This window comes from Apus apus, chromosome Z (genome assembly GCF_020740795.1).
Source record: "Apus apus isolate bApuApu2 chromosome Z, bApuApu2.pri.cur, whole genome shotgun sequence".
In the NCBI taxonomy this organism is placed as follows: Eukaryota; Metazoa; Chordata; class Aves; order Apodiformes; family Apodidae; genus Apus; species Apus apus.
In genome coordinates this window covers 59,213,013-59,231,245 of record NC_067312.1, presented here as the reverse complement: position 1 = coordinate 59,231,245, position 18,233 = coordinate 59,213,013, and the positions used below count along the sequence as shown (strand labels likewise).

General features: G+C 49.5%; 1 protein-coding gene across 2 annotated transcripts in view; it reads left to right on the top strand.

Moving 5' to 3' along the window:
• Positions 1-264: 264 nt before the first annotated feature.
• TMOD1 (tropomodulin 1) overlaps positions 265-18,233 on the top strand; it is a 26,915-nt gene continuing 8,946 nt past the window's right edge. The window contains exons 1-4 of one of the 2 annotated variants that reach the window (XM_051642585.1): positions 265-357; positions 10,210-10,373; positions 12,273-12,429; positions 15,740-15,859. In XM_051642585.1, coding sequence (XP_051498545.1) covers positions 10,254-10,373; positions 12,273-12,429; positions 15,740-15,859 — 397 coding nt within the window. In that variant the 5' untranslated portion in view covers positions 265-357; positions 10,210-10,253. Of the gene's footprint in view, positions 358-406; positions 426-10,209; positions 10,374-12,272; positions 12,430-15,739; positions 15,860-18,233 lie in introns of those variants that run through there. The other variant, XM_051642587.1, reaches the window with a different exon arrangement.

Sequence of the window (18,233 nt, the reverse complement as noted above, 5' to 3'; positions counted from 1 at the left end):
ACTTGGCCTGGCCGAGCCTTGAGACCCCCCGAGGCCCCCCAGTCCCGGGTTTGCACCGCTCCTCCCTGCCGCGGGAAGGAGGTTTTCCAGCCGCAGCCCGACGGCGGCCGGGGACCCCCGAGCCGATGGTTGCGGCGCTCGGCAGCGGGCTGCTCGCCCTCCCGCCGGACCGGCAGCGGGCGAGGGCAAGGACAGAGCCGGGGCGGGGGCCGAGCCGGGCACAGCTGCTCCGGCCGGGAGGGGCGGCGGGGCCGGTCCCGCTGAGTGACGGGGCCGGGCAGGGGCCAGACCCCCGCCCCCCGCAGCGGCGGAGCCGGCGGGGCAGGACGCGCCGCCCGAGCTCGGCTGACGGGCGCGGTAAGAGGGTGGTGGGCCCGGCTGTCTGGGCACGGCATCGGGCCGGCACCGGGCAGCGCCCGCTCCGCGTACGTAGCGGCCGCCCCCGCGGCGAGATGGCTGGGTGCGCGCAGGGCAGCCGGCTGGGTGCGCGCAGGGCAGCCGGCTGGGTGCTGGGGGCCCTGCCCGCACCCGTCTGTGCCCGCACGCCTGCCGGGGGTCGTGCCTGCGGGGCCGGAGCGCGGCGCCGGGATCGTGGAGCCGGCGGCGGGTGTTGCCGAGCGGCGGGTGTTGCCGGGCTGCGGGTGTTGCCGGGCGGCGGGTGTTGCCGAGCTGCGGGTGTTGCCGGGCGGCGGGTGTTGCCGGGCCGCGGGAGCCGTGCCCTCCGCCCGCAGCCGGAGGGGCTGATGCCGGTGCCGGCCCCGGGCCCGTGGCGGCTCCGGGAGGTGCTGGGGTGCGGGCTGCGCCGCGCTGGGCGAGTTGCGAAGGGCGCTGGTGGCTCTTCAGAGCTGTTGCTTTGGTAATGCTGTGAGCTCTGCTAGGTCCTCCAGGGAGTGGATCAGCAGCAAGCTGCGCTGCTTTTGCACAGGAGAAGCACTAATTGTGGGGAGAGGGGGACGGCGGGAGGGCGAGGGTAGAAGATTCCATGAGTCCCTGTGGTGTATTTTGTATGGTCATACTTTATCTGGCTTGAATTTGCCTTGCTTGAAAGGTGCTGCCTATCTCAAGGATAACTTTCCTTCACTCAGCCAGCTTGACACAGCTGCTACCCCCACTCACGTGCTACCCTGATAGGCTCATTTCTCTGCTTCTGCTTTTGAATGGTCTGGGATGTTTTTTTGTCAGGGCCTCTGTTTTACACAATGTTGCGTTGCCTGTCAAAGGGTCCGAGGAACTGCTTAGCACAAGCCAGGATCCTTTCTGCTCCAGTGTTCACATCCATCAGGTTCAGCTGCTCTCTGTGGCTAGAGTGTGCCAGAGAGGCGGAAGTCCCTCTGAGGACTAACAGAAGCTCAGGCAAGAAACCTAGGATCCCTTTTCAGAGGAGATTGTGCCAGCTGTATCCAAATGGAAGGGTTCAAGTTACAGCGCAGGAACTGAGTGCACGGTGTCACCAGTGTCTCAAGTGTGTCCCAGTGCTTTTCATTAAGCAATTAAGTACATGCCTGATGTATGAGAGAACTTCACCCCAAATAGGAGAACACCTAACTCTATTTACAAATGTGTGTCTTAAGAATATGCAAAGGGAGAGATACAGCTGGGATAGATTGTCTTTGGGCTTTGGCAGAGTTTGACCCTCTTAGGCACTGTCTGGTCACCAAACATCCAGGCTATTTGCTGGGTGGTGCTGATAAACAAAACCAATCGTAAGAGCTGGTAGTGAGTTATGTGGCTTGCAGGCTGCAGGAGTGTTGAGAAGGACCGGGAGGTACAGGCAGTTCCTGAGTATCAGGTTAGGATCTGGGTGAGCTGCACCTCCTGGCACGTAAGGAGGGAGAAAGGTCCAGGAGGCTGCAACCAAAATAAGGCTCCCCTCAGCACCAGTGAGTGAAAGAAGAGGTCGCTTTGGTCGAGAACAGGGAGCTTTTCATAAGAGTGTGCATGATCTCGGACAACAAGGTGTTCTGCTGTGTAGCTATCAAATGCAAGGCTGGGAATGTTGGCTCTGGTATGAGAATTCTTAGGGGAATGAAGCAGCATCATCAGCACATGTTGTCTATGGCATATTGAACTTCATTGTTGTAGGGTTCTGGGTGGTGATGATAACTTAAGATAGTGTTTGTTGTTTTTCATGGCCTACATGTCATTTAGAGAAACAGAAGTCACCGTGTGCTTGGATACATCCAAAATACCTCCTTCCAGATGTTTCTTTTCAAGTATTTTACTAAAGTGAACATGAATTTCAGTGTGTCTTAGGTGAGTGGCTGCTGGTTGTGAGGTTTTTAATCAAACCAGAGGAAATCCAGATCTTCCTTGGAGAAGTTCCCTGAAGAGACAGCAGATTCCTTGTTGGATTTCACTGGGCATGAACCTCTTGCAGGGAGGCTGAGCTGGGCTCAGTCTTTCTAGCTGATTGCTGGCTTGCCTTGGAACAGTGAGGGTGCATGCTGAACTCTGCTTCCTGCATCCAGTGTGACAGAGCTTCTTACTGTCTGGAATGCCTTGTCTTTTCTTTGTTCACATCCAGGGCATGGATGAGCTGGCACTGCCCAGCTCTGCTGTGGAAAGGCAAAGGGTTAAAGATAGGCCTGATGGGTGCTGCTCACTGCGCAGGGGTTGGGGACATCAACTCACTTTTTTGCTCTGTTTTATTGAGACTCATTCATGAAGATGCATGGCTATTCTGCAAGCTGCACAAGGGCTTCTCAGCATGAGAAAACTGCAAAGCAAAATATTGTGATGTTCTCTTGGAGGCTGAGTGACTCACTGTCATGCTGCAGAAGCAAGGGGCTTAGCCAAGGTGACCTTCAGCCGTGTCTGAGCTCATGGTGGTTCAACAGTTTGTTTCAGGGGAAGGCAGCTAAACTCCTTTGTGTTGAACTAGAATCAGAATTCAAACTTGAATTACAGCTGTGAGGACTTGGCTTCAACTGGATAACTTGAATACAGAAAGCAAATTTTAATGAAATGTAAGGGATCAGCTTTGGAGCCCAGTTCCCGTCCTGTGTAACACCCTGGCATTCAGAGGAGAAGCCTGGACGGTTGGACAAATCTGCGCATATGTCTGAGACCAAATCACATAAAGTTTAGATGGGAAGGGACCTCTGGAAGTTCCCCATCTAGTGTTCTCCTCTGACAGGAATAGCACCAGAGCTAGCTCAGATTGCCTGAGGCCTTGTCCAATTGAGCATCGAATATACAAGGATGGAGATCTCACCACCTCTGTTGTCCAAGGGCTGCACCACACTTGCAGCAAGGATTTTTCCCCTTATGTCTAGTTAGTATTTATCTTGCCACAACTTGTTCCAATTGCCCGTTGTCCTTCCCCTGTGCACTTTTGATGAAAACCTGGTTCTGTCACCTCTTAACAATCCTTTCCCTTTGCAGTGGGTGACTGCAATTTATCCTGCTGCAGCCTTCCCCTCTTCAGGCTGAAGAAGTCCAATTCCTTCTGCTTTTCCTCAGATCTCCTGTGTCCCAGCCTCCTGCCTACCCTGGTGACCCTGCACTGGAGTATCTTTAGATCGTGAAGACCTGTCTTGTACTGGGGGGGCATCAAACTGGATACAGCATCCAGCTGCAGTCCCTGTGGTGCTAAGCAGAGGGGAATACCCACTCCTGAGGACCTCCTGGCTAGGTGCTTACAGTGCAGCTCAGACTGTAAGTCCAGTGCAGAGTCTATAGGAAATCTCTTGTAGCTTTCACGAGGCATTTCAACATCTTGTGCATTTAAGGTGGGATACATTGAAGCAATGCTTGATGTTGCAGCCTGGGTCTGTATTTAGGCCTTGTTAAAAAGGTGCTTTCCTCTCTGGCTGAGAAAATGAGATCAACCCAAAGAAGAATATACAAAAAATGTGCAGGAGACCATTCCCTTGAAAAGACTGGCTTTAGATATTTATCTTCCTTTAATTCTCTTAAGCTGGAGACGTGATGTTTAGTGGGAACAGAGTATGCTGACTTGACATTAGGCAATATCTGACTGCCTGTAACGCAGGTGTGGGGCATGTTGTCACCTGCAAGGCCACTGCTGGGCTCTGGTTGTGTCTGCTGGAGAAGGGAGTGGTGGCTCTAGTTGTGTCATTTGTACAGTGTGCTGGGAGGAGAGCATTCCTGTACCAGCACACCTGCATTTGCCTCTCTTGGAACCAGGATAACTAGTGACAGAAGGCACCCAGCGATCAAGACTTTGAGTGTGTAAACCTGAGTGATGACACTGGGAATGGATCCACCTCCCCCTGTGCTTTTCTCTGCTAATAGGTTTTGCAGAATCTGCATGGACTCGGGTTTTTAGATGTAATCTCAGAAGGAGCTGGTGTTCATCTTTCCCTTTGTTGTTTCTGGATATGACTCTTTATTTGTTGGTCCCTTCTTAGCACTGTCTGTGGAGTCAGGCTGTTGCACTGAGGTGTGCTGGGATGCAAGCCCAGGGTTAGCAAGCTGTTCCAGGAGTTGCAGGACCAGCAGATACTCCCTTTTTGGTGGACAGATGTCCTTCATCCCTGTATACCCATTGTGTCTGCTCTAGATCTGTCATGTGTAATGGCTCCCCCTTCCCCGGGTGCCTTTGGTATACACCCTCTTCCTCTAGATATCCCTGCAAGTGTCCCTGCTCTCTCCTTCATGCAGACTGTCAGCCGAAGAAGATGCCTAGGCTTGCTCCGTGTTACATCTGTGCAGACCATCTGCAGCTTGGCAAGAAATGGGGTTTTGAGTCCTACATGAGGTTTTGTTGGAGTTGTCTAAAGGTTTATCAGAGGACTGAGAGGTCACATAAAAATACAGTCTTCATTTAGGAAACTAGCAGCGCTGACTTGCTCCTCTCATTTGCACAGCATGCATCTTGGATTTACACTTGGGTGATTCATTGAGATCTCAGTGTAAGCACAGAAAGTACTAAAGTTTATAGGAAACGGTCACTTGAGGTATGTATATTTTCTCATTATAAAGCCCTGGTATTTATATCTGAAGTTATGCTAAATGTCAAAGAAAATAAAACAGGAAATGTAGCAACTACAGAGGGGTTGGCTGACATTGGTTTAGTGTTTTTATACTGTAAAAATGTTAGTTATGAACACAGGTTTATACTTAAGCTATGAAAAAATTCACAAATTAAAACCCTGTATGAGCCAAATAGGAACTGTTCTCAAGCCAATCTGTCCCTCACAATGGTAACTCCTGCCTCTGGTGCTGCTTAAAAACAGAGACCAAGCCCTTGGTCTGCTTTCTTATTTCAATGGGTTGAAACCGTTTCCCAGTAGCTTTGAGGGTAGCTGGGGTGGGGGGAGAAGGGGAGATGTTAATTTCTTCTGCTGTGGCTCTCATCAGGGAGCAGAGGATACAGAGACCCCTCTGCCTCTGCCTTTTGCTGGCTCTTTGGTGTGGCTGGTGGCTCAGGATGCAACAACTCCCTAGTGTGCTGCGGCTGTGGAGGTGGCAGCTGCCCGCTGCAGCCTGCTGGGGCGCACTGGAACTGGGGCCACCTTGCACAGGTAACAGAATTGATCACTGAAAAGCTCTGATCTTCATTGAGGTTAGTTGCTCTTTCTCCCCATGCATGTGTGGAAAGAAAAGGGCTTTATGTAATTTCCTGCCATCAGCGTGGCAGTGCACAGGGGAGTTTGTGCAGCCAGAGGCTGAGTTTCCCAGCTCCAGTGTCCCAAGATGTCTGTCACACCATGCCAGCCAGCATCTGGGGGCAATCAGGGTCTGTGTTCGCTCTGTAGCATTTTTGTGTTTTCTCTGAGTTTGTATTGCTTGCTGCTGCTTCCGTCACTTCACCCAGTTCTGCTTTCTTGCTGGGGTTGTCAGAGCATTGAGGGATGATCCTGTAGATCCTCTGACTCAGTGGTTCCTGTGCTGCTCCCCTGAGCCCATTGCTGCCCTGCTCCTGGCCACCCTGCTTGCCCACCTGAGGAGCATGACAGTATCTCCAAGCCTGCTCTCTGCCGTGGACACAGTGGTCCCATCTGGGCCTCCTTCCCAGGGTTCCTGCCAGTTCCCTGCACTGAGGTCAGTGCTGCTTTCAGGTTTTGGTGTCCCAGAAAGGGCACAGTGCTGCAGGGAGGCTGTATGATGCAGAACAGCAAAAGGAGAAGACTTCCTTTGTATGGGATGCTTTTCATTTTCACTTGTTCTACACCATACGTTTGTTTGTGCAGCAGTTTTGGACCCTTCAGAAAGATACTATTCCACCCCCCTTATGGTCACAAATGCTGGCTTTTGTTTTGCACCTTGAGCACTGGGTGCAGTTCTGGGCACTGCAGTGTAGGAAGGACATGGAGGTGCAGGGGAGGGTGCAGAGAAGGGCAACTAGGCTGATTAGGGGTCTGGAGAACAGCTCTTGTGAGGAGAGGCTGAGGGAGCTGGGACTGTTCAGCCTGGAGAAGAGGAGGCTGATGGGAGACCTCATTGCTCTCTACAGCTATCTGAAATGAGGTTGTGGTGAGGTGGGTGTTGGCCTGTTCTCCCTGGTGACCAGCAATAGGGCAAGAGGAAATGGGTTCAAGTTGCACCAGGGGAGATTCAGATTAGACATTAGGAAAAATCTCTTCCCAGAAGGAGTGGTGAGGCATTGGAACAGGCTGCCCAGGGAGATGGTAGAAGCACCATAATCCCTGGTGGTGTTAAAAAAATGGGTAGACATAGTGTTTCAGGAGATGGCTTAGTGTTTAGAGATTGTAGGGCAGACAGTTGGACTTGATGATCTTGAAGGTCTTTTCCAGTTGGTGATTCTATGATAGGAACAGTCTTCCCTGTAGATGACCTATGGTGTATATTGATCTCCCATCCAATTTAACTTTTCTCTTGGAACCTATGTATTGATCTTTATGCATGCCAACTTATGTGCTCTTCACACTTACCGAGTGCCCGTGTTCAGGCTGTCTTCTTGTGTCTGGTGAATACTTTGGACACTGAGACCTAGTATCTTGCTATCTTGGTAATCAATATGAATGGAAATTTTTGGAGGGCTTAAAGTTGTAATAGTGTCAGTCCTGTGCAGCTTCTGTGTATTACATATATATGTTTTGGTGATGCTTCCTTTGGTGATTGAATGAGTGTACTGGTAGGTTTAATGAAAAATAGCAAGAAATTAAATTTCCTGGCTAAGGAAGGCATTGAGAATAGATTTAATGGAGCAGATTTGCAGTGAATTAGGGTTAATTCTTTCCTGAATGTCCATAAGTGTGTGGATTTAGAATTTGAAAGTCAAATTGCAGTTGTTCTTGACGGCTTTGTTATTTTGGAGCTAAGGTGTGGGGCAGACCTGGGTTTAAACCATGCTTGAACTGTAGCATGGATCAGGGAGGGCTGTTTGTGGTGGTAGGTGTTTCAGCATGTTGTAAAAATGAAAACGATTATGCTCAGGCAGAATTAGCTTCTTTCTTATTTTTGGCAGCACAAAGCCCTCTTGCCATTTACAGCAGGTGGGCTATGTGCTGTTTCTCCCAACACTCGTTAGTATGATAGGGTAGAAGAGCCCTGGGCTGTGGAGATAAGTGAGAGCCAGTGAACGGCCAGGCCCTGGAGGCTGTGCAGGAGGATGTGATGCTGAACCCGCGCAGCGCAAGGCAGAGGAGCAGGACAAAATGTCCTGCTGCTGCAGGCACGGGTGGTGCTCCCGACACGCTGCTCCCCGTGGGAGCCGCGCCAGCCGTGTCACTGGCCGGTGGCACCAGCAGGGCTGTGAGGCCACTGTCCCGTCAGCTCAGCAACCTAGTATCTTCTCCTGGGGATTTCAGCCATGTTTCAGCAGGCTGTGCACCTGTCCTCAACCCTCAGGATCTTTGCTATATGCAGCCCCAGCTTCTTACCTCTACCCCAATGCTTTGAAACCTGGGGCATTTTCCAGAAGCGTTGCCGGTGTGCCCTGACATCTGATGTCTGTCCAGCCTTTCACCTCCTGGTGCTGACAGTCTCTGTCCTTCTGACAGCAGGTGACAAGGTCAGCCCTGCAAAGGCTGCACTCTGTTCCCAGCCCAGTCACCCATTGCAGCCTGCCCTGGTTGTTAGGAAGGGCTGTGGCTGCCTCCAGGAGTAACTTTCCCCCTGCAGCCAGGATGGAGACTGCCACGTGCATGGCAGGTGTGGTATTTTAAGCCATTGCAGGGAATTTAGCAACCTGAGGTGAGTTATCCTTTGCCCTTCTGCCTGCTCTTAGCTCCAGCTCCTTCCACAGCAGGATAGTCAAAACTAAAAATTTAATATGAAATAGTCATGTTTCATGCACTTCGCTCTAAGGTCACAGTGGTTCAGCACATCTCCAGGTCCAGGTCCAGGCTGCTTTTCTGGAATCTCTGGCATCAGAGTAATAATAGTTGCTGTAATGAAAAGCATTTGTTAATGGGTAATTGACATTGGATAATGTTAATCGGTGATAAAGACTCTGCTTTTTCTCTGTGCTGAGCAGAAGGGCAGCTTTGACTGGGCTGAGCTGCTGGAGGTGTCTCCTAGCCTGACCTCTGCACGATTGCTCTGGTGCTGAAGGAGCCCTGACTGCTGCAGGGGACCAGGGAAGCACCACTGCCTTTCTTGTCCAAACATACTGAGCCCCACAGTCCGTGCTTCCTCCTCCACGCTGCTGCCCCTAGGCTATCACCCCACCGAGCAAACCAGCCTGACAAAAACCTGTTTTTCACCCCCTGCTTCTTGCTGTGGGAGCCTGGAGGGCTGCTCCTCCTCCCATCAAAGAGGCACCATGTCCTGGCCCTCCGCTTTCTGAGTGGCGAGTGGCAGGAATGTGAGTGATGCAGGAATTGCCATCACACCAGTGGGAAACCAAAGGTCTGACCAGATGACGGCTCTAAATTTAAGGGCTTGTTGTCAAGCCATGTGTGCCTTAATGTGCCCTTTTGTGACCAAGCTAAAGATAATTTTCCTATCTGGAGCAGCAGCTGTGTTGTAAGTTGTATAAAGAAACTTCTCTGATAATCAAGAGCAATTGTAAGAGCACGATCTGCCTTGAGAGGACAGGCAAAGCTGGGGAGGTGTGACTCGGGGCATGGCTCTGACGCTCTGCAGAAGCTGAAAAGACACCATTTGTAGAAACTCAAAGGATGTTTGGCTCCATGAAGAATGCACAGGACCTGCTGTTATTTTAATGTAAATGTTACTCGTGATAATAGCAAAACTTTTTTTAAACTGCAGAAAAAGTAATTTTAAGTAATCTAGAGTTCAATATTCTCTGCAAAAACTGAGCCCAAAAATGTAAGTATACAGACCACGCTGTGGAACAGAAGGAATCTTCCAGCAAAAAAGCAGAATTAGTTACGCTATTGTAGTGAGTGTATTTTTAACTCATTATATGTATTTATAACTCAAGTATGCTTAATTTTTAAGCATATTTTAGACAAGTTGAGCTTTGTAGAAGTCTACTACAGTCTTTTAGAGCTGGCAGAGGTCCAGTTACGTGTGTGTGACTGCATGTGGCATTTTATATTAGGACACACAGGACAAACCCCTGGGTCAGCAGGGATTATCCGAATAGGTCATTTAGTATGTTACTCCCACTTCTGTACTTGGAGGGTTGGTTTAGATGTGCACTAACACTCAGGTCAGCTGCTTAGCTTTCAAAAGTGCAGACACATGTTGTCTCTGGGAAGGTGGGTCACTAAACAATACAGTTAACTGCCAGCCTCCTGAACACGAGTGGATAATACTTCCTGATCTTCTTGTGGCTTTAAAACATGGGAAGGAGTGCCAGGCACTGTAGTCTGGTGAAGGTTTTCAGGGCTCAGAGGTACTCAGTGATGCTACAAATCTGTTTTCCTGCCTGTTGACGACATTATCCAGGGTGGCATGTGCAGGGAGGTGTCACTGGGGGCTTGTAAGGGCATGAGAGCTGCAGACTTTACAATTTGTAGTTTATTTGCCTTCAAGGAAATAAGTGCTTACGACACTTGGTCAACACCTAGCATTGCTTGGGGAAAGGCTTCTCTAGCCAGAACAAAATACTTCCTTAGTATTGCCGTTCCTGTAAGCCCACGATGGAGCAATGTGCTACCTGAAGTTGTGTGACTCTTGTGACCGTGGGCCACTACTCGCATGTAGGATGTGGATGTGGGGCCCTGTGCAATCTGACCTGGCTTTGAAGTCAGCCATGCTCCAAGCATAAATCTTCCGCAACTCTGTGGTGTTCAGCATTCCCCGACCAGCCAGGCTACAGTGTCATGTTTCATGTGTTCAGTGTAATGCTTCTTGCTTTCATTTCAGGTCCTGTTTCAGCATAGAAGTGAGATTCACAAGACTCCTCTAAGATGTCTTACAGAAAGGAGCTAGAAAAATACCGAGACCTGGATGAAGACAAGATCCTTGGAGCTCTGACGGAGGAGGAGCTCAGGAAGTTAGAGAATGAACTGGAAGAGCTGGATCCTGATGTAAGTAATTTCTACACGGGATTTGCTAGGTGATAAATCTCATTAGTGTTGGGGGAATGGGGCTGCATTAATCATCTGTGTTTAGTGGGATCCTTTGCAGAGCCTGTACTCGGTGCAAAGATGGAAGAGACTGGCTGCAGGTGAACAGCACCAGTTTTGCCATCACAAGCACAGGCTACATGTGGGGTCTTTGCTTTTGTGATATTCCCCTGCCCTTGCCCCACAGAGTGCTTGCTGTAGGGTGATGAGCACTGTAATTTGCAGGATCGGTGTGAGCCAGTGCTGGTGCAGGGCAGTAAACCTGCAGAAACTGAATCTTTGCTTCTGATCAGGCTGCCTTGGAGAGGATGTTTTGGGTTTTGTAGGTTGATAGGGGTTTTTTTTCATAGCAAACTTAAAATGATCTGTGTTTTTCTCCATTTAGGCAAAAATCCAAATGCCAGAGTTTTGCAAAAGGAGACTATTAGTTTTTAGCCACCTCCCAGCATCAGGAGCAGCTGTGCATGTGCAAACACAGGCCCTGCTGGTGCCAAGCAGTGAAAGTGTATTGGAGGCAAGGCTGTCTGGTGGCCCTGGCAGGGGATGTGCAGAGCCAACTGGCAGGCCTCTGGGTTACAGCAACGTTGGAGCATGAGGCTGGGCACTGCCAAGTGAGAAATTGTTCCTGCAACATGCACTTAGTGTTTCTGGGGGAAGTGATGGGCAGTGTAGGTTGCATCATCAGTGTTTTTAATTGCAACACAGGAAAATAATTGAGGTGGCAGGCCAGCTCCTGGGATTAATCACATGAGTTGATGAGCTGGTGACAGCTGCCTCAGAAGACACAGTTCTGTGAAAGAGGCAGAAAGGTAAAATAATTGCAAACATCTCTCAGTACAGGTGCAGTCTGTGAACAGGAGTCAAAGCATGAAAATTGGATGGTTGCTTCACAGCATGAGGCCTGAGGAAGCAAGCAATTTCTTATGCCTCCCTCCTTATGCATTAGCACAGTTCTCCTCTGTTGTCCTACAAGGCTGCCAGAGTCCAATTGCTTCCTATTAATAATTTTCCTTCCCAGGCTTTTCACTGATACAGCTTTAAATTCTAATCAATTACTTTTGGAAAAATTAGCATGTTGTTCAAAATCACCTTGCATGTCTTAAAACGCAAATGTTGACTTCTGTCCAGCAAAGCTTTAAAGAACATGCTTAGTGTCAAATCTGGGAATAGTCTTAGTGCATTAAGGCGGTTCTATATTTATATATAAGCAGGTGCTTATGTGCCGTGTCTGTCACGCACAAAGCAATTTCCCATGGTGGCTAATGTGACTCAATGCCAAGGAGGCACTTGGAAAAAGGGTTGAAGTTTGCAAGGGTTTTCTTCTGCAATAGAGTGACCTTCTCTGCAAGACCCTGCCTGTAGTTTTGCAATATCTCATGAGAGGCAGAAGAGACCTCCATGGCTCTTTGGTCTGCTCTGTGAAAGACCATGGCATTTCCCTGAACTTGTTCTTGCAGAGACATGTGGGATGTGTAAGCACTCAGACAGACACATATAGGGAGGAGAAAATTGGTTGAGTTTGTGGTGAGGGTAGGGGAGAAGGCTGAGGGGAGCAGGGGGTGACGACTGAAAGCCCTCAGAGGAAGAGCAGGAGCTGCTATTGTAGAGAAACATCTACTTGGCAGCATGGAGATGTTGTAGTGAAGCTAGCATTTAAAATTTGAGGGGGGAGGAGGATCACAGATGATGTGGAAATCAGTGAGGTTGGATGGAGTTAACCTTTGACAAAAGGAGAAGCAGATTGTCCAGCAATGTGGAAGAAAGGCAGTGCGATCAGGAAAGTGGAGAGGGGAAAGCATCTGATGGATGGGGGTTGTGGCCTGCAGAGAGATAACCTGTGTTTCTCCCCTCCATGCCTAGAATGCCTTGCTGCCAGCGGGGCTCAGGCAGCGGGATCAGACGCAAAAGCCACCAACTGGCCCATTCAAAAGGGAGGAACTCATGGCTCACCTAGAAAAGCAGGCAAAGGACATTAAAGACAGAGAAGACTTGGTTCCTTTCACGGGTGAAAAAAGAGGTATAGTCATGCTTTGTACCACACTTAGTGCATCACAATGAAGGCACAGTGGGCGCACAGCAGAAGGGTTGTGTCTGACCTTTGTTGCTGACCACAACTTCATTTTGACACCACGGGGGTGGTGGATCTGCTCTCTCTGCTGTTTAGACCCTGCCTGGCCTAGCTAATAAACTGGGAAGTGCCCAGAAGGTCCATGCACTTGCTGGTTTGGGCACCATCTGGAGAGTTTTAAGTGATGGGCAAAGGCTGTACCACTGTGCAGCCTCTTTTTGTCCCCTCTCACTGCAGCTCTTGAGAAGACATAATTTTCTATCCTGTCTTGTTTTTCCTCTGCCTAGTCCTCCTGTGAGCTCTGCAACCCACGCTGTCTGTTCCACCATTGCCTTTCATGTTCTATCCCTACATACCAAACATCTTGGTATAGAAAAACTCCACAGCTGCTCTCAGATGGGATGATCCCTACAGTTCCCATGTAGCCTTCAGCATCTCTGGACAAACCCAGCCTCATTTCCTAGTCTCCTGCAGCTTACATGTTCCTGTCTTCCTGCACTGTACCCTGTGGCAGCTGCTGCTTCCCTGCTCTGCATGGCCCTGGGACCTCTGAGCAAGGGGTTTCCTCTGCCACTTCTCTTTTCTTCCAATATCTTTTCCAGTTCTGGTCTATGTCCCATTATCCAAAGGACTTTCCTGTTCCCATTAACACTCTGAACATTGTCTCACATGGTTCAGTCCTTGCTTCTTAGTTTCAGAAGCTTCTCAACAATTTCTGCTGTTTTGTCTCCTTCTGTACCATGGTCCCCCTGCAGCAGAAGATGTGGTTATAAGCTGTTCATGCTACTGGTTGCTCCACATAAAAAAATAGTGCATGAAAACATGGACACATGAGCATGTTCCCCAAGTGAGGTGTTTCTCAAGCTGCCTTCTTCCTGATCCACATGCCTCTTTGAGAAAGAGCTTGTGTTAAATCTGTCAGTTTAACTAAACCTAATGTGATATTTTTAGCAAAAATTGAGTTCTCCTTGAAAGAACTAGATGAAAAGAGTAAATTGAGTGCTATTGGGAAGAGCGATTTATCAGCCTCAAGCTTATGCTGTCCCAGCACTGGCTCCCTCTGGGCTGTCCCACAGGCAGTAGCCATCCATGACCCACAGCAGAGGGAAGCATTGCAGACATTTTGCATCCACAGCTCCTTGCCTGTTCATGTCACTTTTCAGTCTGGTGTGATCTCAAACACAGTAAACATATTTTAACTTACAACATGCTGTTGAGTGAGGACAGTACTTACATTGGCTGTGAGCTGGGGATGGTAAATTACATACAGTTGTGGCAGAGCTGGAAGTAAATAATCTCGTTTGCAGTTTGGAGGGTGATTTACTAGTTGGCCATGGGAAGTGCTCTCCCTGGCCATAATACTGGACAGGGTAGGAGCGGGTGTGTGTGTATGTGCTGTATTATATACATAATGCTGTGTTTGCATGCACCATTTAATTTAAAGCTCAAACTCTTAATAAAGCATGACTGAGATATGAAACTTCCTGAAATTTAATGCCAGACGTTTCGATGACACTGAGATGTCAAAAGGAGTTACTGTGTGACAGCAGAATTAGGTTTGCCCTGTTGCTTTTGTTCCCTGCAGAAGTGACCGGGTGGTGTGCACAGTGCGCCGAGCCGAGTGTCCGGTGGGACGGTGGCTCTGGGTCTCCATGCCAGGCCCAACCCTGCCCAGACTGCAGCCTACCCAGGAGTTGCCCGGCCATGCAGGCACACGTGACACTTTGCCTATTTTTGCTGGAGCAGCTGTGTCCCAGGGGCAGATTCCTGCCCTCTTCACCAGGCAGGAGATGGGCTGTTTTGCACAGGGCTGTTTATACCAGCCTCCATTTCATACCGGGAAGCCTGCAGCACAGTTGCTTCTTCCTTGTGGCTAAATTTAGCTGCTTCTGCCTCGGCACATCCCTGAGCAGCAGGATCTTTGTTTCTCCCCTTCGGTGCTGCTGACTCTGGTTTCAGAGGGGGACAAAAATAGTCCTGGCTGGCATTCCAGGCCAAGAGCTTTGCCCTCACTATCTCTCTGCAGTGATTCTGGACTATTTCAAGGGAGGGGATTGCTCCAAAATGCTCTGGGATCCCTCCTCTCTCCCATCCCTGGCAGCACTGGGTTGACCCAGCAGGCCGCCCACTGTCATGGTATGTTAAAGCACCATGAGCCTCTCTCTTTTCTTTGGTGGCAGGCAGTCACATGTAGATGCCTCGTTGTGAAGTGGTTGACCTGACCCCTGCAGCCTCTGCGAGGAGCTCTGCCTGGCAGCAGAGCTCCCATGGGCAGTGGGAGCCATGAGGAACTGGCAGCAGCCCTGAGTCCTGTCTGCTGCCCAGTGGCTCCCTGGGATACAGCCAGCTCCTGCACGGAAAGGGTTGTGTCTTGCCCAGTGGTCACCCTGGATAAGGGAGAGGGGGGAATGTGGGGAGCCCTCAGCATTCAGAGCTGGGCTGGAGCTGCACCACTTGCAGCACAGCCCCTTGTCTGCATGGGTAGCTCCTGTTAGGAGAAGGCCACAAGTGAGCAGCAGTGTTGTGTTGCCAGCTGGAGCTGTTGCTTTGCACCTCTGGCTCATAGGGAAAAGGCCTATTCCTTGGCCAGTTGCTGTCCCAGAAGATGGAGCAGGGCAGTCTCCATCTGGCATGCCCTCTGTGTCTTTCCCCCTGCCCTACTGCCCTCTGCAACAGTGCTGAGCCAGACCAGCTGCCCCAAGCCTGCTTCTTCTTCCCTCCCTTGTGCTGGATGACTGATTGCTCTCCCTGCCCACTGCCAGACCCCCTCCACCACCTCCTTTCCACTCTCGTTTGACTAACATGCCATCTGCTGTGCCAGCAGAGTTAGCAGTGGGAGCTGTCTTGGAGGCAGAAGTGATCCTGCGCAGTGCTGGATCCAGGCCACTGGCCTCTCGGTCCATGTGAGTGCTGGCAAGTCTCCATCCCTTTTCTGCAGCCTTCAAAGAAGCACGTCCTGCATGGTCAGGCTCTGCGTGGCTTTCTGAGCACTGTGCATTGGACAGTCATCATCCTGTACAAATATACTGTTGGGGTTTTGTAGATGCAGCCCTCTACATTGGTGAGAGTCCAGCTCCTGGACTCTGCCTCCTGGCTAATGGGAAGGGATTCAGTGTCTCCTCTGATTTTTCTCTTGGTCCTCGTGTCCCCTTTGTCCTTTTCACTGTGCAAATCTCATCCCATGGAAATGCAGCTGCATGGCTAGTTGTGAAACAGGTGCTATAGCTATACTGACAGTGACCTCACTTTGCATTTATAGGAAAAGCTTGGATCCCCAAGCAGAAGCCGATGGATCCTGTTTTGGAAAGTGTGACTCTGGAGCCAGAACTGGAGGAAGCCCTTGCTAATGCCTCTGATGCAGAGCTCTGTGACATTGCTGGTAAAATAGTTCCTCATGAATTGGTGGTACTAGTTTCATTTTGTTTGCTCTTTTGTGGGAAATGAGCTATTGAGCCTTTTGCTGTTTATCTGAATGCTGTCAGTTTTGACAGGATTTCTTTCTTTGTTAAAAAAAAAAGTTAAAGTTACTATCAGCCCATGTTATTTAATGAGGAGCATGGACCAAAGCTGAGGGGGGAAAAGAAGGATTTATCAAGGGAACAACATGCTCTTTGTTCTCATCTCCTGTCTCTGCCACTGAGTCTTGCAAACTGCAGCCTTTCACCTTCAGGAGCACAGATCTCTTCAAGCCATACCTCTAGGAAACAATCAAACAGACCCAGTGAGAACGTGGATTTCTTGTGCAACTTACTAAAGGAGCCATGAGGTTAGAGCAGTCTTTCAACAGATGCTGAGGGCAGCTGTTTGTTAAAGAGCTTTTCCAACACATTTTAAAACAATTTTTAGCAATTTTTTAGCAATTTGTGCAGTTGGTCAGTTTTGTGAGTGTTAGCTCAGCATGGTGAAATCCAGCATTAAAGCATTGGGGTACTTCACAACGATGAAGAGCAGGTTGGAATGTACAGCAAGCTGGAGAGAGGGACAGAGCAGCTGCAGGTGCAGTTGGAGTCCTGGCAGCTTGCTCTTCACCAGGCTGAACATGCCCCGTGCAAACCAGGGAGGGCAGGTGTGGCCCCTGCCCAAGGGGTTTGTGCTGCCTGCTCGGTGAGGTCAAGCAGTGTCCCCTTGCTGCTTTTCGGGCGGTGTTGTCTGAGTGGAGGTGACCCCATACAAGCCTCCTTGCCCTGCTGCTTTAGAGGTTACAATATTGGTACCTTGCTGAAGTGAGTAGTGTCAGCCTAGCTGTGTGAATGGCATAGGATGTGCCTTGGGCAAACACCCCCTTGGTGCTTTACCAAGCTCACATGTCCCCTGCTGGTCTAGTAGGCAATGAATATTTCAGTGCTACTGGCTGCTGCTTTCAGTTCTGTCTACTTCAGACTAAGGTACTCCCTAGCAGGGCACTCCTTGACAGGAGTCTGCAAGGTAGCCTGTAGAATAACCACTAGACATCATCTACATAGTAACATTATAGTCTGGCTTAGAAATGTGTTTCTGCATTAAGGTTTCCAACATATGTACCCTGGCCAAGCATTGCATCTCTGGCTTTTGCTTTTTAATGGTACTTCTAGACTTCTATGAAGCCCTACCCTACAAAATCTGCTTTTCTAAGCTCCAAATCTGGGCATCAATTATTTTTGCAAAGAAATGCTGTTTGAGGCAACTTGATAAGCAATTGCTGGGAGAATGCACTTGAAGTGGCAGCAGGAGAACTGATGTGATAAAGGCTGTGTTGAAGTCTCAGTATTGACAGTGACAGTGTTGCTTTTGCAAATTTGCTAAGGCTGTGAAACAGTTGCTGCCTGTTTAGCAGGTCTTGTTGTCAGCCCTGGTGTATTGGAACCCTTCCTTAGCAAGGCCGGTAGGATAGTTCTTGTGGATTCTCCCATCGAGTCCTGGAAAGGCTCCCATGCCTCTGATCAGCTGAGGGAGGCAGAAATGGGAGGCCTTTGTTCTGCTTGAGCTCCTTTGGATAATACACAGTAAGCACCAGGACTTACAAACAGTGGGTTCCTCTTGTCTACCAGCACAAACTCTAGTCCCCAAAATCCCTACATGGTCACAGCAGCAGATGCTTCCCTCTGTCTGCAGTCTGGATATTCACAGTCCTGACTAGTGGAGAGATTTAGTTGTCAGAGTAAGCTGTGTTTGGGATGTACGTGTGTCCCCAAAATGCTGAGCTTGCAAATTACTTTTCCAAACTCTGTCTCACTGCTGAAAACCTCAGCAGTGAGATAAAAGGGCTCGCTGAAATACAAACAAACAAACTCAAAGTGCCCAACTTCACTCAGACTTTCAGGCAGAGGATGCTATGCCCTGTGCAATCCAGCTAGGATGTGCTGGGAGGGTGTGGGCACGTGGATGGTGGTGTTCACTGATGCCCTTTGCTGCAAGTTGTCCTGCCTGTGCAACCAAGACCTGCAGGCATGGTGAGCTGTCACCATAACAGATGCCATTCTTGTGATGGGCCTCAGAGATAGTCTTTTCTTCAGCTCCCAGCCCCTCTTGGCCAAAGCACCGAGCAAATGGTGGTGAACTGGTGCCAAACAAGCATAAAGAGAGCAGCTCATGGGGAAAGCAAAGTGCCTTTGTGGTGGCATGCTTGCATTTCAGGGAGAGATTTGTCCTTTGTGTATTTTAACCACTGTGCCCATCCAGAAGTCAAGATTTGTCTCTTTGTAACAAGTATTCACATGTCTATGTTTTTCTTTAGAAAGTCATATAGTTGTTGTTTTTTTTAAAAAAAAAGGTGT